General features: G+C 41.8%; 1 protein-coding gene across 5 annotated transcripts in view; it reads left to right on the top strand.

Annotated features, from left to right (window-relative positions):
• The window catches only part of KIAA1549 (KIAA1549 ortholog), a 204,651-nt gene that overhangs the window by 82,677 nt on the left and 98,039 nt on the right, over window positions 1-23,935 (top strand). For all 5 annotated transcript variants that reach the window (XM_074940410.1, XM_074940403.1, XM_074940388.1 and 2 more), the window contains exon 2: window positions 21,013-23,796. In XM_074940410.1, the coding sequence (XP_074796511.1) occupies window positions 21,013-23,796 (2,784 nt within the window). The remainder of the gene's footprint in view (window positions 1-21,012; window positions 23,797-23,935) is intronic.

The raw sequence follows: 23,935 nt of genomic DNA, 5'->3' as shown, positions 1-23,935 counted from the left end.
TCTTCTTTAGATGATTCTCAAAGAAGAGAAATGCTATAAGAAAGGAGCGCAAACCCCCCAGATTATCTCTCCCTTTCCTCTCTATCCATGGCATCAACAACACTTGAAGAGCAAAGGAAACAGAATTGGACTGGAAGAAGAATCCTGATCGAAAGAGTTCAGCCAGTAAGATTGCTAAGACGTGGTGAGAGAGACTTTTGTTTTGAATCTACTTAGCTTGTTAAGTTAGGAATTGGTTGCAATTTACTTTTATTTTCTTGTAACCAATTCTCACTTTTATGCTTCATTACTTGTAATCACTTAAAATCTGTCTTTCTGTAGTTAATACATTTGTTTTAGTGTTTTATCTAACCCTGTGTGTTTGGATTGAAGTGTTTGGGAAGCTCCCTTTGGGATAACAGGATTTGTGCATATAATTTTCTATTAGTAAAATGACAGACTTTCTATGAGCTTGTATTGTCCAGGAGAATGCGGGAAGTACGAGACACACATTTCTGGGGGAAAGTCTGGGACTGGAAATTTGCTGGTGTTACTCTGCAGTGTAATTCAAGAGTGGCTGGCATTACCACTCATACAGTAAAGCTGGGAGTAATTTAAATTCTGGAGGCTGTCTGTGAGCAGACCAATAGTGGTTTGCTGTCACAGCTAAGCAGAGTAAAAGGCACCCCAGGTTTGAGAACTGAGAGGACACAACTGTTCATCAGTCCAGATTGCACCCTGGGTAATGTCACAGTAGTACTATACAAGGTTCATTGTAGTTCTCTAACTTTGACATTACAGAGACCTGGATCATGGTAGCAAGGTCTGAATCCAAATGAAACTGTTGTATTCTCAAAGGCAGAACTGTTCCCCAATGCTGCTTGTATCGTAATTACAAATGGAGAGTAAATACCTTTGATACATCCTGGCCATGTCTTTTGGTTGCTTTCTCCAGCCTATTGGCTTATCCAGACTGAGATGCAGCCCAGCTAGTTCTTAGACATGCCCCAACCTCACCAGACACAGGATAAGGAGTTTAACAGCTCCAGTTGGGTGAGGTGTTGTTGGCATACTGAACAGGTTGTAGCCTATACCCCCTTACCAACATTTCGACTCTCCCCATATAGCCTTTGAATATTGAGAGAGACAGTTTGGAACCCTGTGGAATGTCAAACGATAGTGGCCTTAGAGCGGCCTTTCAACCCAGGAAAGAACAGAGCCAGCCAGCAGCAGCAGTCCTCAGCATAGTCAACAATACCTCATGGTCTGTGGTACTGATGGGCTACTGAAACATCTGTCATTAGCATCCGTAACATATCTTCATGACCAGGAGGCTGTTGTCTAGCAGCCTTACCAGTGCAGTTCCTGTTCCATATCCAAGTTGGTACCCAGATGGACAAAGATCAAGAATATCTGAGGTGGTTAGTCACTCAGTTGTCCCGACACAACCTTCTCTAAAATCTTTACCAGAAATGGAAGATGTGACAGTGGGGGATAGCCAGGTTGTCGGCATCAAATATTGGTTTCTTGAGCAAAGTACCCACAATAGCTTCTTTAAGAGAAGCCAGCACCCTGCCATCTTTAATGTAGGCGTTAACAGTTTCTGTCAGCAATCGACCCAGTATTCCCCCACTAGTCTCCATCAGCCAGAAGGGATGCAGATCCTAAGAACAGATTGTGGGATGGCACATGTCCAGTACCTTTAGCACATCAGTGAGCATTGCTCATCCAGAGGAGACCTAGCGTTTTGTCCCTTCAAGATTCCTTTCTGTAAGGATAGAGGCAGTCTGACTGTTGCTTCTTCAAGAATGGCCCCATGACCTCAAATTGAAGTATATCTTGATAGCATCTCTAGATTTTCCAGACTGATAGCTAAAGTTTAATCTGTTGTGAACGGAGAATAAAGAAATCTACCCCCTCTCTTTTTTTCCTTCCACTTAGACCAATGCAGCCTGGCAAAGGGGCTGGTACTCTATGGGTTTGTAGAGAGAGGATAGTTTCCAGTATCACTTAATTCTTCTACAAGGCAGATAAATAATTAAAATGCTGCTGCAGGAAACCCTAAACGCAAGGTCACACAGGGCATGGCATATGCAGTGCAGTGTGAAGGATAGGCAACAGCGAGAGAAGAGTGTAAAAAGGATGATTCCTGAATGCTTCAGTGTGGCTGTTGTCAAAAGCATTTACATGATACCTTGCCCACCCTCTTTGCTCCTCATTGTCCTGAAGAGGCTGTTTTGTTTCACCCTTCCAAGAACCATCTGTCACAACAGAACATCTTCCTCAAGGATAACAAGGCAAAAGTGAGGCACTTCAGACTCTTTAATACTTACTGTCCTTTTTCAATCAGGCTACGTTAGCATTCCTTTAGAAAATTTGTGTAGACCGATCCATTTCCCAACAGGCCTCTTCTCTTTGTCCTCATACATATTAACTTTTGGTGAGACTGAATGATCTGCTCCTTTCCGCTTTTACTTTTCAGCCTTAGAAGTACCTGTTGATATAATAAACTATTGGAAAATCCCTTTTTGTAATATTCATAAAGCCCTACTCTTTTAAACTTGAGGCAGTCAAGAATTCTGCAGCCAGAATATTCTGTAAAGAACCATGCAATGCTTTCTAGTCGTACTCCCACATCCCCCACACAAATCATTTGTTACCTTTGTTGGTTTCTTCTCAATCTCTGAATCAAGTTAAAAATCAGCCTTTCTGATTTTTTTTCTCAAGTATGGACTCATTACATCTTGCCTCTGACTTCATATCCACTGAGTCCCAATTTATTCACACCACTGATGTTGGCCTCTTGTTTATCCCTCTCCCTTTTGTTTCCATCACGAGCAGACTGATTGCCTTTACAAAGATACTGTGGACCATTCAGAGCTGTCACTTGGAATCTTGGGCTGAAGTCTTGTCCAGTCCTGTTCCCACCAGGCAAGAGAATGAAGGCAGGAGCTGGGGATGCTCCTGCTTTTTAACTTACAATTTATTGGTCAACTCTGAGAAGCGCATTCACTTTTAGCTATTAAAAAGACCAAGAGATGTATTAGGACACAAAACATGTTAGTACCTTGCATAATAGTAGCTCTATGGAAAAAGGTGAACTTTTGGACTCTGAGGACCAAGTTCACTGCTGGAATAATTGGGTACACTCTATTGAAGTCAACTGACTTGAACTTTCTTAGCCAAGCAATGGATTCTGCTCAGCTGACGATCGTCCAGAATAAGCTGTTTCCAGGAGAATACTCTGACCGTGTTTTCACTACCACGCTAAATCAGCGCCGCTGTCATGGATGGGAGAGCGTCTCCCCTCGACATAAAGCGGTGCCTACGCTGCTCTAAGTCTATATAAGTTACGTCGACTTAAGTTACGTAACTTAACTAACGTAACTTGGATTGATTTACAAGGTTAGTGTCGACAAGGCCTCTGACAGAAGTGATCAAGCCTGTTGTAATGCATTAGGTATACAGGAGGAATAAGAAGAGAAGGCTTTGGGCAAGTTTATTTGCTCTGAGATAACAAATATTCTTTTTTTCACCTTTGAGGATGCAATCAAAGGAGAATAAGAATTCTGATAAGAAGACTAGAATTAATTGCTAAATGTTGTGACTCTTTGCTGCAATATATGCACAATTTGATTGCCCAATCCATCCTTCCAGTGAATGCATTTCTAGTGTCTCTAGCAAAGGTGATGGTTATGCCATCCTTTGGAACAAAACAAACATCCCATTGAAGAAAAATGTTAGGAAAACCTTTCTGTATCTCTGGTTTTTTGTTACGGTTACTACCGTGGGATTGCATTGATGTAAAAAAAATTTTGCTCTTTGGTATTAAGACTAGCTTTTTGAGTATCTACTGTAGTATTTTGAGGTATTTCTCTTTCCAGTTAAGGTCCACACCAGGCATGCAAAAAACAGATTTAAAAGAAAAAAACAGTTTAGCCAAACTTATTTGATACTCAAATATTTGGGTTTCATTTCACTTTTGGGCTGACTTTATTTCATCTGAACCAGTTTGCGCAGTACTGTTTGCTAGAGGTGCTGCCAAGCAGCCTTCTTTCCTAGGAACTCAGCTTTGTAGTGTTATTGAAATCAGTTACAGAATACTTGTGAGTGAAGCTAAGCATTGTGACTGTTCCCCACGGGGTGCCACCTGCAACCAGGATACCACTGAGCCCCCCTGACCCACCAGCCTGGGCTCCCTCTCACACTGTGCTGCTGTGATAAGTTGCCAAGCTCTCCAAGCTTGCTCTTTCATCAGCGTACGTACAGGTAGGGACACACCCAGATGCAGTACTTACAGGTTGCTGTGATCAGCTCTTCATGGGGAGGCTTCAGCTAAGAAACTGCCCAGCTGCTCAAGAATGCACCCTTCTCTGGAGTGTAAACCCAAAATTATACTGTTTGCACTGCACAGAGATCTGTATAGCGTAAGCTCATGAAATTCACTCCCTCCCTCAATGTAGAGAGAGAATATACAACAGCTTTTTGCCCCAAGTTATAACTCCCACAAACTGGTTTGTGATAAAGCAAAAGCAAATGTATTAACTACAAAAGATAGATTTTAAGTGATTATAGGGGATAGCAAACAGATCAAAGCAGGTTACCTAGCAAATAAACAAAAATGCAATCTAAGCTTAATATACCAAAGAGATTGGATATAAGTAGCAAATTCTCACCCTAAATGGTGATTTAAGACCACTGCAGAGATTCCTTAAGGGGCCAGCTGCCCTTGCTTGCATCTTAAAAACCCCGGGTATTCCTTTCACAGGCTAGAAATCCCTCTAGCCTGGATCAGACCTTGTACCTCAGGTGTTTCCAAGGTGTTCCCACAGTCCAGATCAACACCTTCTATCACTAGGTGTTGTAGGAAGGTGGAGCAGATTGGGGTGCAGATTGGGACATGGCTCAATGTCCCGTGATGCATTGTTTTCTGTCCCAGCATTCCATGGGCTTCTGGCTTTCTTTTGCAGCATTTTTCAATGGCCTTTCTTTGCTGTGCACCCTGGCATCTTTGTGAGAAGGGTTGGATCCTGCACTGCTATCCTATGCTGTGTTAACTGTCATGAAGACATCATGGGTGGCAGTGCAGTTAAGTTCTAAACTGAAGAAGACTCCTCGGCACCTGACATGCTGCGTGATATGAATAGGAGCAATTTTAGATTGCTTTTGGCATTCACAGAACAGCTGCATAGGGTAGACCATCACTTTTGGGCTTGGGAAACAAGAACTGAATGGTGGGATCGTATCATCATGCAGGTGTGGGATGATGAGCGGTAGCTACAGAACTTTTGGATGCGGAAAGTCACCTTCCTGGAACTATGTGTAGAACTTGCCCCTGCTCTGCGGCACAAGGACACCAGAGTGAGAGCTGCCCTATCGGTAGAGAAACATGTGGCAATCGCTGTGTGGAAGCTGGTGACTCCAGACTGCTACCGGTTGGTTGTGAATCAGTTTGGAGTGGGGAAGTCAACTGTTGTGGCGGCGTTAATGCAAGTATGCAGGGCAATAAATCGCATCCTGCTACAAAGGACCGTGAGTCTGGGAAATGTGTGGGAAATGTGTGTGAAATGGTGAACAGGTTTGCAGAAATGGGTTTCCCTAACTGTGGAGGGGTGATAGATTGCGTATATATTCCAATTTTGGCACTAGAACACCTTGCGACGGAGTATATCAATAGGAAGGGGTACTTCTCTGTGGTGTTGCAGGCGCTTGTGGATCACCGTGGACATATCACTGACATCAACACGAGGTGGTCCGGGAAGGTGCATGACACATGCATCTTCAGGAACGCTGGCCTGTACAGAAAGCTACAAGAAGATTACAGTGTGGGATGTTGAAATGCCCATAGTGATCCTGGGAGACCCGGCGTAACCCTTACAGCCATGGCTAATGAAACCTTACAGTGGACACCTGGACAGCAGTAAGGAGTGGTTAAGAACAGGCTGAGTAGATGCTGGGTGACAGTGGAATGTGCCTTTGGCAGATTAAAGGTGCGCTGGCGATGCCTTTATGACAGGTTAGACCTCAATGAGGATAATATTCCCATGGTGATAGCTGCGTGCTGTACGTTGCATAATCTCTGTGAAGCTAAGGGTGAAAGGTTTGCTCAGGGGCGGAGTGTTGAAGCAGACTGCTTGGCTGCTGATTTTGAGCAGCCAGATACCAGGGCTGTCAGAGGAGCCCGGGGGGGCAATTCAAATCAGGGAGGCTTTGAGTCAACACTTCGAAAATGAGAACCAGTAATGTATATCTCTGTGATTGGTGCTGGAAAACTACATGTAATGTAACATTGCTAGGAAGCAGTGGTGACACTGGGGGCCTTACATTCCAGTAAGCAAATGATTTAAAATGCCTGTGCATGTATTGGTAGTGCCTGCTATCTCAAGTTGTAGGAAACAAATAAAGATGAGTTACTGTTTAAAAACTTTGCTTTTATTGCACAAGAAACAGTACACACAAACAAACACACAAAGATGCTTGGTGGGAAATGAGGTACCAGGAAAGGGCAGACTTTCACAGCTGTATGTAGGTCCAGCTATCACTGTGAAAGTTGTCCCACGGGGTGGAGTGAAGGGGAAACTGAGAAGTCCTGGAAAGCAGAAAGGACTGTGTGGGTGGAGTTTTGGGGGCACAGAAAAGATTTCTGAATGTGCTGCAGGGGCGGGCGAGCACGGATCCTCTCAGTCTGCAGCAGTACTAAGGACTGCAGCATCTGCGTTTGCTTCTCCATTATTTTAATCATCCACTTAGTTGCGTCCTTAACAAACTCTTGATTCTCTTTCCTGTCCTGCCGTTTGGCTTCCCAGCACTCCTTAAGTTCCCTTTTTTCTGCATTAGAGCAGTGCAGTACTTCCCGGAACATGTCTCCTTTGCTCCATCTTGGGCACTTTCTTACCTGGCAGAGATGCTCGGCCGGGGTGTGTGGGGTGTTCCTGAAGGCCACATGTGCCAAAGCACAAGGGACAATGCACAGAAGCAGGATTGTTAAATTCACACACAGCATTGAAACATTTCAGTTAAATGCACCTTTGGCAACATAATAATCACTTTCTCACTGACCCTTGACAGGCACACATCTCTGCTAACACCCAAAGCATGGTGAGTGTTGGAGGGGGAGCAGGGAGGTGCTCCACATGGGGAAAAGAGCACACTCTCTGCAAGGGTTGTGGTGCAGCCGACTAGGAAAAAAATTCTCTCCCACTTTTCCACAGGCGGGGGTCATTCTAGCAGACATCTCACTGCTAAGGGTAAGCAGAGAAATGAGGGTACATCTACTCCATGCTTGTGGCTTCCGCCCTGCTCCCTATGCTGCTCGCCTGTGTGCCGCTTTGGTCATTGCATAAGTGATTGCCCAAGGGCGCGGGAAGTTTCCTAGAATGGGGGAAGGAACAAAGCTTTTCTGCTACGGAACCTTTGGCAGAGGATTGCTGAGTACCTCCAATAAACTTTTCAGGAGATCTCTCTGGAGGATTTCTGTGAGAACTTGGGATGCAACAACACCCTGTTCCGCCGTAAAGACTAGCTACACAGGGACATGGCCACCTCACAGAAACACAGCCAGTCTTCTACATTTCTATACCCTGAACCCACCTCTGCACTACGCAAACCACAGCCACTTATGAGGCATCTCCTTTCCTGCTTCTTGCTCGCCGGAGAGCAACTGCTGAGACTGGCTAGACACCTCTGGAGTGGAGAACAGTTCCTGGCTCCCAGTGGGCGACCCTCCTGGGAGCTCCACATCGTTGTCTAATTCCGCCTCTTCATCAGTAATTTTGTCCTCCAGGTTAGGTACTCTTTCTGCCTCCTCCAAGCCCTCCGAAGTATCCATGGGACTCTTGGCGATGGAGGTGGGGTCACCACCAAGGATAGCGTCCAGCTCTTTATAGAACCAGTAGGTCTTAGGTGCAGCATCAGAGTGACGGTTTGCCTCCCTCACCTTATGGCATGCCTAACTCAGCTCCTTTATCTTCACTCTGCACTGCAAAATGTCCCAATCCCAGTCCTTTTTGCACAAACCTCGAGAAATGTGCCCGTAGGTATCCCAATTCCTATGACTCAAGCACACAGCCTCCTCTTTCTATATACTGATCAGATTCAACAGCTCTGCAGTGGTCCAAGCGGGAGAGTGTTTGCTGTGATAACCCGTCATGGTCACCTGGGAAGACGTGATGAGACCTCTCCATGCTGAGCCAGCAGTAAATGGAATTTCAAAAATTCCAGGGGCATCTGAAGGGGGAGTTGTAGATGGTTGTTTATCTGGCTGCAGGACAGCGGAGTTCAAACTGCTGACTAGAGGAGTCAGGTTGAGCATTGTGGGACACCAATTAAAGCAATAAAATCAAGCATGTTGTCTACGCTGGCACTTTGTCGAGAAAAATTTAGAGGAAAAAGGTGTATTTCTCTAGTCGGGGTGGTTGTATTTTGTCACCAAAACCGGGCATTTTTCCTGACAAAAGTCACATCGCAGTGTGTACGCATTCACTGTTTTGTTGACAAAAGGCAGTTTTTTGTCGACAAAATTTGGTAGTGTAGACAAGGCCTAATAGTATTTAGCAGGATCAAAAGATACTCCTTAAAAGTTCTGTCTTCTAAAACTTTAATCATGCCTTGCCTAACAACTGTCTTTTAAATTAAGCTCACAAAGAGGATGATTGAGGCCCTGAATGTTTGGGTCACTTGTATATTCTTATGAGTACTAAAATTAAATCCTAGAGACAGCGCTGCTTAGAAGCAGAAAAGTATGTTGGCCAAACAGTTTAAAGCTCAGTGAAGTTTATTTATTTTCTTCTTTGTCAGCATAGTTAAGGAACTATGTCAGTGAGAAGTGTCCCTATGGATAATGGGGTTACTAAGATACAGAATAAGCTTCATTTTAATTAGGCAGTTGCGCTTGTCTTTTGGGCTGCCTGTTACCTCACCACTAGAGTTTTTTTTTACAACTGTAACATAGTTTTTACAAAGTGCATCTTTATTTTTAAAAAGGATGTGTTAAATCTGAACAAAGGGATCTAAAACACTTCTATCTGGTCTGGGTAATCTCTGTCAAAGAGGAGGTTAATGTAAATTTAGTTGCAATTTTCAGTGCTTCTAGAGTCTGCATGTTAGAGGAGGCCAGAATGTGGAAAGCGTGTCAATTGTATTTTGGTTGGATATAAACTGACACAAGGTCTTTAGAGAATAGAACTCAAATCACAATGCAGGCTGTCTTTAATTTAAGGGGGGGGGCATTTTATATTTTTCTTTAAAAGTGTGACCTAGTTATCATGATGAGCAAATGTAACTAGAGTTTTTCTTAGAATTAACTTTTGTAAGTCCAGTTCAAGTTGCGTGCACTTTTTCCCCGATATAAGGCTTCCCACACGATGTCATGTACAGCTAACTGCCAAAAAAGTGTGAATGCTCCCAGCAAAAACTAGACTTTGAACTGCGATTTGCAGTTCTGTGTGTGTGCGCGTAAGCTGAAGCAGAGCTTTTGGGCTTGTACAGTGTAATTGCCTTTTTTTTTCTTAGCGCTCTGGGTTTTCTTTTTATATATCTGCGGTATTCTCAGGAGAATGTGATTAGTTCCTTAATTCAGTCTTCTCTCCTGACTTCTCCTGCAAATGCTCCAAAATACCCTGGTTTTGAATAATCACTTTTATCTTGTTTTCACATCTGGATCATGGCAAGTTTGTTAGGAATGTGAATATCCACTCAGGGCGTCCATTGGTGTGAATGTTTTGTGGACTGCCTTAAAGGAGGATTTCTCTTATAACCAGATCCATGGGTGCTCTGTCTTCATGGTTCAAACCTTCCCCCTTCCCCCCCCCCCCCAAAAAAGAACAACTCTGTATATTGTGCACCTATCATGTTCACACAAGGCTCCATAATATGCAAAATGTCCAAAGGCAGTAGTGTTGCACAGTATGGTTCTACATATGTTTACTGTTTTTTAAATCCCTTCCCTACCCTCTTTCCCTACTTCCTGACTCATTGGTCTATCATTATTTTTGATGTATGAAAAATTTTACTGAGATCACAAGTGTCTCAAAGCAAGGACTATTTTTGTTTGTTTTGTTTCTTGGGCTTTTTAACTTGTTTATAAAGCAGCATGCACAACAATGGTGCTAAATAAATAAAAGCTGCATTTTTCTTTATCTGCCAAGGACTTAGCAGAGGGTCTTTGTTCCACTCCAGCAAAGGATGTCTTACAACAAATTCCTGAATCAGAGTAATGACTGCAGCTATTTCTATTTGCTACTGCAGAGGAAATACAGAATCCTGAACCAAGTCAAAAGCTTTTCTCCCTTAAAATAAGTGGGACCCTTTTTGTCAGTTGCTATGGGAAACTATTTTCATGCTGGAGGAGGAGAAAAATGGAGAATTTAATCATTTTGCAGTGATAAGTCGTAAAAGTAGAGCTTGTTGTGGGCCTGATCGTGTCTTACAGGATTTTGGCCCATGTTGAGGGCAGTGTGCAGGTGCAGTACCACCTAAGTATCACCATGAAACAGGGTGGCCAACCTGAGCCTGAGAAGGAGCCAGAATTTACCAATGTACGTTGCAAAAGAACCACAGTAATACGTCAACAGCCCCCCATCTGCTCTCCCCCGCTCCCAGTGCTTCCCGCCCACCAGCAGCCCCGCCAGTCAGCTCCTCCTGATCCCTCCCCGCACCTCCCGATCAGCTGTTTCGTAGCGTGCAGGAGGCTTGGAGCGGGAGGGGGAGGAGCTAGGGCATAGCAGGCTCAGAGGAGGGGGCGGAAAGGGGTGGAGTGGGGGCAGAGCCAGGGGTTGAGCAGTGAGAACCGTCTGACACATTGGAAAGTTGGTGTCTGTAGCTCCAGCCCCGGAATCGGTGCCTATACAAGTAGCCACATATTAACTTCTGAAGAGCCGCATGTGACTCTGGAGTCACAGGTTGGCAACCCCTGCATGAAAGATTGTGCTCAGGGAAGACAGGATTTCTGCCTAGGCTCTCCAGCAGTGAGAATGCATCTGCTGCTATACCTCTCGTGTGAGCCTGGCCATCTCTGCTGACAAATATGAAGAGAGAGCCTTGCCACCTCTGTCTCCTTTGTTGTAAGGAGCTTGCTCCCAGAAAGCCTGCAGTTGTGTCTAGCTGCTGCGCAGGAGTGCAGACTACCAGATGGGTAGCTTCTCGTTCTGTGTGCACCTGTGGAGCAGCTGGGCACAGTCTGACCCTACGTGGATAAAGAGAGACTTCAAGATGTCCTTCTTTTGGAAATCTATAGAAACATAGAGGGCACTGAAAGTGTGTGAATGTTATATACCTTCTCACTGTACACTTTATACTTGCACAAAAGTTTTGAAATATAACCACTTATACTTGGCCTGGTATTTTATCTCCAGCTTTGTATAATGCTGCAACTTAGCATAGGCTTCTGGACGTTTGCCTTCTTGAAGGTGGACTAAGCAACTTAATTCATTGCAATTAAATTTCACAAGCGCACATGTCAAATAATGTAGGCATTTTGGATCTTTTAGAATAAAAAAATTTCTCAGAGAAATAGCTATTGAGCATGGCCTGTGTAATTTCCAAAAGCGTGCACTGGTGTTGTAAATATAGTAACCTTTTGTGACTGGGGTTCCCGGGGGGGTCACTCTGAGATTGCTCAGTTAGGGCAAACTGCAAAGAATGGGGCAAACAGTCCCCCAAACTGGTGGTTATTCTAATACTTAGATTCACCAAGCCAGCAACAAAACAGCTTTTACAATACCTTACTTGTTACCCAGAAGCCAGAAATACAGTTCCCTTAAAGCAACCCAGCCTTGGGCTTCCACCCAGACAGCCAAGTCAAATATGATGAGGATTACTGAAAATCTTATTAATCATATAAAAAGTTCTACCAATCTCAAAGGATCGGACACATTACCTTCCGGATTAATGTTAATGAATATTTCAGATCTTACCCAAATACATGCTTACAGCCAGTTCTTATTAACTAAACTAAAATGTATTAAAAAAAAAAGAGAGAGTGAATCTTGGTTAAAAGATCATTATACATGTAGCAATAGAGTTCTCAGTTTCATAGTAGAGATGGTGAGTTCTACAGTTGCAAAGAGCCCTTTTCAAAATCAGTTCATCAGGTTATAGTTCAATGTCCAAATATTCAATATCAGGGCAGTCCAGAAGGGACTGGAGACTTCAGTCTTGCGACTTAAACTTCCCCTGCATGAAGCTTAAGCACATCTGAGATAAAAAGGATCAGGACCCAAGATTTTTTTATATAGATCTCTGGCAGCTATAATAACCTCTTGACAGAAGGTATTCCTTTGGTGAAGAATAGCAGCTTTGAAGTAGAACTACCTGTTTCCTATGTACACACAAGTAACTTGTTGCATTCATCAGCATAAGGTAATTATCCAGTAAGCAGTTCATAGAGAGTTTACTACAGACTTCAAAGAGAAATATAGATAGTGACATTATTACACCCAAGTTTCATCTAAATGTTAAAATTTCCTTTTGATCTCTGAATTAATAGCTATAGTAATAGCCAGGAACCATTTGTTTACATGGTTAGTGTCTAACCAGATGTAAGTAAACTCATTCAATTAGTATTACCTCTAATTTTCTAAAAATACAAGTTTACATTTCAAAGCTCTAGTCTATCTAACATGAAATGGCCCTAATTACCATTTACATACTTTTCTAACATGTCTCTAAAGGTTGAATCTGGATCAAATAGCCTGCTAGTTGTGTAACCCTTTCTGGCCCTGTCACACCTGTGTATTATATTGGTCTAGTATGACTTTCTGTGACGTTTTAAAAGATTTTGCCATACTTGTGGTTCAGTTATATATATCCCCAAGCAAGGTAATAATATTCTATCAGTATGCATGCCACTATATAGAGATCAAAAGCTTCAGAAAGGCCTAGGTCCATTCTCTAGGTTAGTACATGCTCTCTAAATTAGTGGGTGCACTTAAAAAGTTGTTCCATATTCTGTCTTAATATAACTGTCTTAATAGTATTTTATGATTTATAGGGGAGAGAAGCAAAACAAGCTCCCTTCTCAGTCATTCTTTTACTGCTTTTGTGTACCTCTCTACAAAAAGTCCCAGGCATCCTGCTTTTCAAGTGCAAATGCTATTATGACTTGGTATTTTCTCATGAACCAGGCATCCAAGTAAATTTGCCCACAGACTTGACAGGATAACTGTGTAAATGGTTTGTGAGGACACAGCATACACAGACTTGCTTGACCACAGCTAATCCAGAAAGGAAAATGTTAAATGATTAAACAGTCATAGAGTCTTTGAGTTTTTGACCCTTTGAGGAAGACTTTCTGATTTTTCAAATGCATTTGCCACTGTCATTGTGTTGAGGATTTCTCTGCACCAAGCACACTGATGGTCCCCTCCTGAGCTGCATTTGGGTATTTCCATCTCCTTTTGCTCCCTGTGGCAGGTGGGGAAAATGTTGGCAAATGTTTCTTTGAAATGGGAGGCATGCTATTCCTCAAACACACCGACATTTAAGTAATTGTGTGACTTGTACATTGCATTGCAGAGTGCTTTAGCATGTCATAATTTAGGATCCATTGTTATGTAATGCATTAATCATAATAATTTCCCGTATTGGTCTAAGTACTATCATGTGGTGGTCTCTCTTTAATGTTATTGAGCATGGTAACAGGAGGGAGCTTTGTTCCTTATCTACAGAATAAGAGCATTAAAATAGGAATGTACTGTTACAAATAAACCTTTATTATGCATAGGTCACTGTGTCCATGTGCATTGAAAAGATCATTCATGAAGTAACTTTTGTTTTGAGTAGTTTGCTGGTCCTGGTTGAGGCTTACAGACCTTTACTTACCGACTTGCAAGTGTTGCTTTGGTTTCTCTAAGAGCATTTTTATTTCTACCCTCAAAACGTAGTTTTCAAAAAATGTATAGTCTCTTCTATTGCATTCATCACTGTAATGTCTGAGCACCTCACATCTATTAATGAGTTCAGCTTTGCAACATTCCTCTAAGGCAGGAAATTAATAGCCCATATTACACATGGAGAACTGGGAAACAGATGAGTGAAATGACTCTCCTAAGGTCACAGAGGATGTTTGTGGCAGAGATGGGACTAGAAGTAGGATCTCTGGAGTCCCAGTCCAGTGCTTTTTACCACAAGATCATTCTTCCTTCCCTTGGAGGACAGTTTATAGATGACGTTGGGCATATGATGCTGGAGTGCCACAAGGCCATAGGAATATATCTCTCCTATGACTTCCATGAAAAGTTGGCTGTCCCGCTGCTGGCTTATGAGACACACTTGGCCAGATGGCATTGTGCAGCTTGTCACAGAAGGAGTCTATATTATGGAACAATACTCTGATTTGGTTATAGCAAAATACTGCACTGATGTTTCTTGCCTACTAGAGGTTGTGTTGGTGTATCCACCATGGTGTATGGCCATAATCCTGTTCGTACTTGAAATCTCCAAAGGTAGATCAACCGGTTTGAATGAACATCATGTTCTCGTGCTCAGAAGTCCTCAGTGATGTACTTGAATTACTGGTGGGTTATGTTCTAACTCCACTCATTACTTTGGGTAGTTTGGAAGTTAATGTTAAAGATAGTTTATCACCATGGTTTCACTGGCAAATCCTTATGTCTGCACCGACTAAAGAGTAGTCTGCAACCTAAGCCATTGCACTTGTGCCATCCATGACTCATCTACTCAGAACCACAAGTGAGTGGTTTTCTCCTTTTACTTTTTCAATCTGTAGCTGAGAGTCTTAATTCTGTTTCCTGAGCCATCTAATCTCTCTTTTAATGTTATCAGCTTTGTAGATTTTGGCTTGTTGGCTTGTTGCCCTGTCGTCATTGGCTGGCTCAGTAACAGTATAGTTGTCCAAAGATAACAGCTGTGCTGGCAGACAAGCCAGTACTGATATTAGTCAATAACTTCGTGCAGTTCACAACATTAAAATATATCAGAGCACAGGTGGTCTGTATGTTTTTATCCCAGAGAATAGCTGGATTGGCTGCTTTGCAGTAACGAGGGGTTTGTCTGTCGTGCAGCATGCTTTACCTGAGGCTTACCTCCTTCCATGAACTTCACTTTATTTTTATGCTTTCTCTTCTGTCTGTCTGCTTTTTGGAGCCCCTGCTACAAGTCCTATCTATTCTTGATGAGTTGCACACACTGTTCTGATATGTAGCAGTCTAATAATGCAGTGTTGTCCTTGAGATGACAGAAAACAATAATTTGTATTATTAATGACGTGCCATTGATGCTCCCTTGTTTCTTAAGAGCCAAGCAATGTATACAGTATGTAGAACTTTGGCTCGCAAACTTGCTATCCGGTTGTTTCAAAATCAATAATGAACAAATAGTCATAGAGTTTACAGCCAGAAGGGACTACCAGATCATCTGGTGTGACCTCATGTACATCACAGGCCACCAGCACTAGCTACTGCCTTTATTCTGTTGAATTTCATCCTATTAACTTGGGTTTGAATAGGGACTGGGAGTGGCTGGGTCATTACACATATTGAATCTATTTCCTTAAGTTAAGTATCCTCACACCTTCTTGTCAACTGTCTAAATGGGCCATCTTGATTATCACTACAAAAGTTTTTTCTCCTGCTAATAATAGCTCATCTTAACTAATTAGCCTCTCACAGTTTGTATGGTAACTTCCAACTTATTTGTTTATATACACACACAAACAGATAAGTTTGTTATTATTATATATATAACCTTACTATATGTTCCATTCTATGCATCTGATGAAGTGGGCTGTAGCCCACGAAAGCTTATGCTCTAATAAATTTGCTAGTCTCTAAGGTGCCACAAGTACTCCTTTTCTTTTTGCGGATACAGACTAACACGGCTCCTACTCTAAAACATCCCATTTCTGTTACTCCAGTCTCTACAAGGTCACTTCCTATATAATAATCTGATCTTCTTCTGTATTGATGGTGCCTCCCCACTTTTTATCATCAGCAGATTTCATTAACCTGCTCCTTTTTGTGCCAAGGTTGTTAAAATATTGAATAAGATTGGTCTCAAATCTGATCCTTGAGGAACTCCACTTCTAACATCCTTTCAGTCCGATAACTCACCTTTCAGCACCACCCATTGCCTTCTTCCCTTTGGCTAGTTACTTACCCACCTTACAATTATTGAACTAATTCCCATATTTTCTAATTTAACTAATGATTTCCCATGTAGTGCTGTGTCAAATGCTTTAGTGCAGTCCAGGTATATTAGATCTACTGAATTTCCCTTATTTAAAAAATCAGTTATCTTCGCAAAGAAGAAAATCAGGTTAGTCTGGCACAATATACCTTTGGTAAACCCATGTTGCATTACATCCCATTTTCTGTTTACCTCCATGGATGTAGTTATTCTTTCCTGCAAGATTTGTTCTAAAGGTTTGCAAGCTATTGAAGTGAGACTATTAGACATTCTGTTTGTCTAATCACCCTGCACTTTTATCCTTTCTCTGTTAGTAACTTCTCCAAAGCATTTGTATCTCAGTAAAACTTCAGTATCCTTCCCAGCATCTTACAGGAGCTTGCTCACTTTCATGACCTCCGTCAGGTGGCTCTCTAGGCCAGTAAAGGACACCAGAGCATGGCAAAGGTCTTGCTTGCTTTTATTGTATTGTTAACCCTTTGTGTGGTTTGAATAAGAGCTAATGGAAATCTCCTCTCAAGAAATGCCTATTGCAAAGTCACAGCCTGGATTCAGAGCAACATTACCCACCTTTTTATATTTGTACATATAAGCGTGTATTACCAGCCTGCATGCTCATTAGATGTCTTGCAGTACTGCAACTGTTTTTACAACACAATGTCATGCAACAACTCTCAATTGCTTCCAGCAGAATTTGCTTAGTATTCATTCTTCTATCACTATCATAATGCCAAAAATCCACAGAGTTCTCAATATGAATCTCTGGATGATGCCCAGAGGTAGTGCAAGCACCACTGAAAGTGATTCCAGTGTCCCTGGAATGGGCATAAATATCAGCCGATATAGATTTGGACCAGTGTTCCCAGGACATGTGAAGAGATCAGCTCATAATTGCACAAAGTAAGTAGATTGTAGTAATACTTGCATGTCAGAATAGATATAAATAGTGTATACATTTTTATAGTTACTGTGGTTGTTGTGGTAAAGAAGCCTAATACATCTGTCTTGCTGATACAAATGAAATTATAAGTCACAAACAAAAAACAAAGAACTGCCTCCCCTAAAGTCTTTGAGCGTTCAAGAAAAGTTTGGCATTGCCGTAAGCAAGTGCACAGAGAACAAAGTGAGAAAGGAGGACAGTGTTATGGAAACACTCGGTAAATCTTATTGCGTGCCTGTGTGTATACTACATTTAGAAGTTATATATGTTTACAATGTTCAGTCATTAGTCTGTCACTTTATTCTCTAGTCACTGTCTGCACACTCGAGGTGATTAAGAAGAAGCACAAAAACCAGGTCAAAAGATGGATCAATGTCAGGGAGGCTTCTGATGATGGAGCAATGCACCCTGGAGTTTGTTAACCTGAACTGTATCCAAAGCACCTGCTGAAGCTTTGTGTCTGGGGAGCAATTAGCAGACAAGGTGTTGGCCTTCATATTGGAAGGCACTTTTTTCACAATCATTCCAATCACTATGCAAGTGAATGAAAATCTTTTGTAAAATTCATAATGATATGGTACACTGCACTATACACTGGGTTCACAGGGATAATGGAATGAAAATTATTTGAGCAGAAAATTATCAGGGATACAATTGTGATTATGTGTGGGTATTAGTCTTGCACATATTTTTTTTCCAAGGAAGGTACGATCAAAGATTGTTTACTGTAATGCAGTGATTTTATACTTTGTCCATGCTGTATCGTCACTCTGTTTTCTGTTCCTGTAGTGACCCAAGGCCACACAACTGCTTCTGCCTGTATTGAGGCTCAGGGGATAAACTCTGTTCAGATTTTTCCTGAGTGAGTAGTGCATATGCTGCAAGACACTGTGCATGAGTTCCATAAAATAAAATTTTACCATAGCACACATCCTTTACTGGTAGTGTCCTGCATACTAATGCTAATCTGTTGGCGTTTTTCAGATCACCAGATATGAAACTAATCACATTAATGTGCCACCTCTCAGTTGAAAAATTATATTGGGGCATTTGCCAGACTGATCAAAAAGGAGCAGCTTGTCACAGCATCATTTTTGGGAGGAGGTGGTGTTGGCAGTCTGACAGCGTAACAGACAGCTTTGCAAAGACTTGCCACAGGTTATTGAATGAAAGGGATGTTCTAGCAGGACACAGCTCCAGTTGGACAACTTACTGTACCTCTATAGAGCACTTTTTGTTTTATATCACTGCATTGTATATGATGATATCTAATTATATTTCTTAACTGTTTAATTCCTTTTCTGTGACTAAACTGCCCTGTATATATTTTCTCTTGTCACATGCACCACTGCAGTGGTGTGCCAGTAGCATCCCACGAACATTACCATGACAGCAGCGGGATTGGATGGGATAGCAAGGTGATCAGATGGCAGATTTTATATGTGATGTGTCCGGAGCTAGCTCTCTTGCGTTTGGCTGCAGGGTCAGTACTTGGATCCTGAAACTCACATGGAGTATTCAAGCCACAATCTGCCTTCCTGATTCACACAAGCACACGCGTTTCTGAAATAGCTGTCACATAGGTCTCCATCACGCCCCAAGAACACCACCATGAAACGGGAAAGTGACATGCTAAGAGAAAGCAAGTAATGTTCAAATGAGGGTATCCTGACAGTTGGCTTCTAGCTTTTCTCATAGGTGCTCAAATCCAGCCATTGCCACTTGGATTCTGGTAGATGGGAACAGTAAAATTGTATTCCAAATGAAGTAATAGAGTAATAATTACTCTGTCAGTGGCTTGCAAGTGCAGAGTAATGATCAAATGAAATGGTCACAGTATACTGCTCAGAGACTAGGAGAGGACCACATGGTAGCATTAATACAGGTTCATATCTTGCTAGAAGCAAATGACATAATTTTGCAATTAATAAACTCGAGTGACATTGAGTGCAGACATACCCCTTGGTCCAGCATAATTAACATGAATGTAAGTCCTTTAAAATATTGTCAGGTATCAGTTGTTTAAATAGCAGAACAACACACACATCAGCTTTACACATGACCTCATGAAGCAGCTCTACTCCCAGAGAAAGGACTCTCAGTTAAAGTCATGCCAAAGAGCCATGAGCAGGGCATCTCTTAGCGGTGCCTACTGTCCCATCAGCATTCACATGAATGTTAACCTTGACAGCAACATTACCAAGTCTTTTCGGTTCACTGTGCTTTGGGCAAGATCTCCAGCATCATCCCTTCGTCCCTAAAATGAGGACAGTGTGAAAGTATATTAGGTTTTGTACAATAGTGCACCAAAAAGGTTGGTGTGTTTGCTACAGTGTGCTACACTATAAAGGGAACTACAGGATTTTCTACTCACGGGCTGTAATATCTGTGTCTGTGCTGACTGCTGACACTTAACACTGCATCAAGTTCCTATAATATAACAGGGAGACGTACAATAATGAATAAAACCAGTATTGGGCTATATATATATCAACACTTACTGATATAGGAAATTGCCTCATCACATAAAGGTCTCATGGACCATTCATTGCTGTAAGTCCAGGCTCCACAGGCAAAAAAGTGTTTTTAAAGAACCTGTGGCTAATTTAGTAATTCTGTAAAAAATTTTGTGAATAAAAGTGGATCCTTTTGAGAGATTCCAGATCCTTTTGAGAGATTCCATTTTACAAGATTGCTCCAGCAGCCTGAGTGTGAAGAGATGAGAAAACTTGGCTGCTCTCTGCCGGACACAACTGGCCTCAGTGACCAAATGAAGTGCTCTGCATAGGACAGCTATAATAATTTTCTGTGGATGGTGCCTGTAGCAGGTAGAGGGAGTGGGATTGCCACCTACTGTTCATGGGTGGATGGGTGGGGAGAACTGACTGAAAAAAGTTATATCCGGGGACTAGATGACCTCTTGAGGTCCCTTTCAGCCCTTCTTTTCTATGATCCTATGACCAAAGAACTCTGTGTGAGTGAAAAGTGCAATTTTTGCATGTGTCAATTTGCTAGTCAACAAACATAATAATACACCTCTATATTGGACTATTGCGCCTCATATTTCCATGCATAAACAGCAATGTGTTCGTAAATTCAGCACTGTGCTTGGATGTCTGCCCAAGTATGCATGTCCAGGTGGCAGTAGGCATAACTTTAGAGTCTGTTTTTGAAAACTTGGCCCATTATATCTTGATTGGTGAGGTGTTAGAATCCTGCATGCACTACATAACTATTTCACTGCGCACTGTGTGTTCACTTTACTGGTGAGCGTAATAAGAACTCACGGAAATTCAGTAATACTAATTTTAAAAAGCAGAAGAATTTTACTCTGTATTATGCCTTTTTACTCATTTTTATATACTTAGGATGTTAGCTGGCGCGTATTATAGTATATGAAAAAGACAGTTGAAAACAAAGCTACTGCCTTTAAAGATCCTGTTTGCAGTGTTTTTTTAGCCCTGCTGGTCCCAGGTTATTAGAGAGGCAAGGTGGGTGAGGTAATATCTTTTATTGAACCAACTTCTGTCCGTGAGAGAAACAAGCTTTCGAGCTATACAGACCTGAAGAAGAGCTAAGTGTAGCTCAAAAGCTTGTCTCTTTCACTGACAGAAGTTTGTCCAATAACAGATACCTCACCCACCCTGTCTCTTTAAAGATCCTATCAGTTTGGTGGGTTTAGCGTCAGGTGTGGATTGGGAAGACTTTAACGTTAAGCTACTTGCCCCCATGGAATTTATGACTGTAATAAAATTTAACATTTGTGTTGACAGTCTATACTGTCATTCAGAAGTTTTGTCTGTCTTGGTTGTCACTTTTTACGATTATTATCTCAGAATTCTGAGTATGTTGCCTATTAACCACCATTTGTAGGGTTTCCTGATTGCAGTCTTAGTGTTTGTGCATTTGATTACATTAAAACTGATCAAATTTTTTCTTTTATTTTTCAGATGGTTTATCCTTGGAGCAGCAAAATCTTTCCTTAGTCTCAGTGGGATCTGAACTACATCAAAGTACAGTGAGCATCATGACACACAAGGCCTTAACACAAAGCACAGTAGAACCCCAGGAAAATAATTTTCTTCATGTGGTTTTATCATCACTTACCACTGCCTTTGATATGACTTTGTATGACCAAGAAAGAATGAGGAGAAGTGAAGAAGGAAGAACTATGCCAGTAGGAGATGTCACAGTAACTAGCAATGAAGCATTTTTAAGTGACCATGGATTGATGAGCTCCTTTCTGAATGAACAGTGGACTCCTTCGCTAAAGTCTGTTACAGTGGAGTATAGTTCAGTAGAGCCACCAAGAGAAACCTTAGAAACTGTGTTGCTAACACCTTCATTATCTGTCCTTTTGTTGCCATATGATGAAACGAAAGCACAACAAATGACAACATCACGTGCTGCCTCTGGTCACAGTCGTGCTTTCATACAGTTGAAGCCTTTTGCTCCAGATGGTATAATTCCGACTACAAGCAGAGACCTGCTATTGGACCCCACAAATACAGATTTTTATTTAAGTTCCACTACATCAGAGGTGGTGGTTGGACTGGTGGAAAATGTAGATGGAAGCTATGCATCTAGTTCAGACTCCTCACTGTTTTTGCCTTTTGATACTGCTTCAGAAGGGTCCTCTGTTCTTATGAGACAGCTGAATGAGGATAGCCAAATTACACCAGATGCTTTGGCAAAAAGTACTGATCAATACACTGAAGCTTACCCTGATGTGAATAGCGATGCAACAGAAACTTTGGATCTAAGGACCTATTCTGTTGCAAGCATTTCTAGGGCAGCACCTGTTTTGGTAACTAGCATGGAGCCTGCTTTGTTTTCAGTTAGTCTTCCATATGTGTCTTTCCCAGTTCACTTAGCTGCTGGATCCACTGACTCTGATACTTTTGTTACTGATGACTTGTTTACACATGTATTTTCCCATAAATCCTCCAGTACAACACCAAATTTGCCTGGCAATTTAGAAATACCAAGTCAAGTTGAGCTCTTCAGTGAGTTAATAAGCCCAGTGCCTTTCACTAGACCATATGCTTCATGTTCGAACTGTGGCTTTGCCTCAGTTCCACCGGAACAAGGCTTTTCAGCAGGACACACAGAACATGATGTGGGTTCGGGTGATTATATTGAAACATTGTCATTCACTGCCTCTGAGGAAAAAGGCATTACTCCACTTACAACTGTAGTTACTGACTTGTATGAACTGGAGGAGTCAACTCCTGAAATCTTTGATACTACTTTTCCATCAAGACCTGTTGTTTCATTTTCTTCAAGACTTATAGAAGTCTCTGAGTCAAACTTGTCTTTTTCAAACAGTGTGGACGTTGGTCTTAACATAATGAGTACAACAATATTTCCTTCCTACAGACAGCCCTCTGAGGGAATATCATTGGATATCACTTCTGTTCAATTCTCCTTCCCTATTACTGAAACTGTTACTTTAACATCTGGTGTTAAAGCAAAACCTTCTGTTATCACCAGCATTCTCCTTGAATCCATGTTTACCACAAGTGAGAATGTACCATCAGTTACAATCAAACATACAGGCCTGCTGGAATCACCTGAATTTATGCCCTCAGAATCTGTACTTTTGCTTGACAAAACACCTGCAAGTGTTTCAACAGACAAATCATCTGTAAATATTTCAGATTTTTCATCCAACCTTTTATCAACACCATTTCTCTCTGAACCTAGCAGCTGGTCATCTTTATCATCTGCTGTATCGACCTTTTATTCAAGAATGCCAAGTGATTTATCAACACTATTACCTCAGGTCTTCCCTACACTGCTGGGGACATCAGTAGTTTTTGATGATTCCTCTAGTTGGGATTCAACTGAGTTTCCTGCCGTTGACAGCACAAGCATAGAGGTTTCTCATCTCTCTCCCTGGCAGACTTCATACCTTTATTCAAATACATTTTCTGTTCCAAACACACACAATTCTGAAGTGGTATCATCAAGTTTTTACTCTTACTCTTCCATGTTACTAGAAGGAACATCAGTCTTGCTAATGGGTTCTGAAGTTTCGTTTACCTCAATTTTCGCAGAAGCTACCTCTCAGTTAGAGTCTTCACTCTTCTCCCTTGAATCAGCAGTTCCTACACTGGTGCTGTCCATTTCTGACTCAGAATCTATTCTCACCAGCAATATCTTGGTTGATGAAACACACTTGACCTCATGGTTTACCACCTTTCAGACAACTCCTGTCTTAAGTGTATCTTCGTCCCTTCTCTCAACTGTTACAGCTTCAGATGAGGATACTGGTGCTACTGCTAACCACACGTTACTTTTAACATCTCTTTCCAAGGCAACTGCTAGTACAGCACATGTTATAACAAATCCATATACACTGTTGTTGCACACAGATGTGAACAGCATTACAGCTTCACCTACAGAGTCCATTTCTGTGGTCACATCATTTGTACCTACACAGCTGCCTCCCTCCATAAACACTTCCACTGAATTTGGCATACAAACAAAAACTAATGTAACTGAACTTACCAATAGAACAAGTGCTACTAGTTCCACTACTACCACCATTAGTAGTATAGTTGGCCATCGTACAACTACTGAGAGCAACTCAAGTACTTCGTCATCCCCTTCTACTGCTGTAGTGGCCACGACTCCATCTGAAGCTATAATTATCACCTCTGCCATGACCACAACCCGACAACCATATGTTTGTGACATCACGGTTCCCGATACTTACTTAGTCATGGCTGGTAAGATATTGCTAACTTTATTTCAATTTTTTTCTTTAAAATTGTTTCAAAAGTATTCCCCGTTCTTCTCCTCCCGGCTCCCCCCCCTCCCCCAAATCACTAATGAATGTCACCTTCTAATGCAAATCTTATCATTTAA

Source organism: Natator depressus, chromosome 1 (assembly GCF_965152275.1).
Source record: "Natator depressus isolate rNatDep1 chromosome 1, rNatDep2.hap1, whole genome shotgun sequence".
Classification (NCBI taxonomy): Eukaryota; Metazoa; Chordata; order Testudines; family Cheloniidae; genus Natator; species Natator depressus.
Note: the sequence above shows the minus strand (reverse complement) of the source record. Positions and strands in the feature narration are given on the sequence as shown.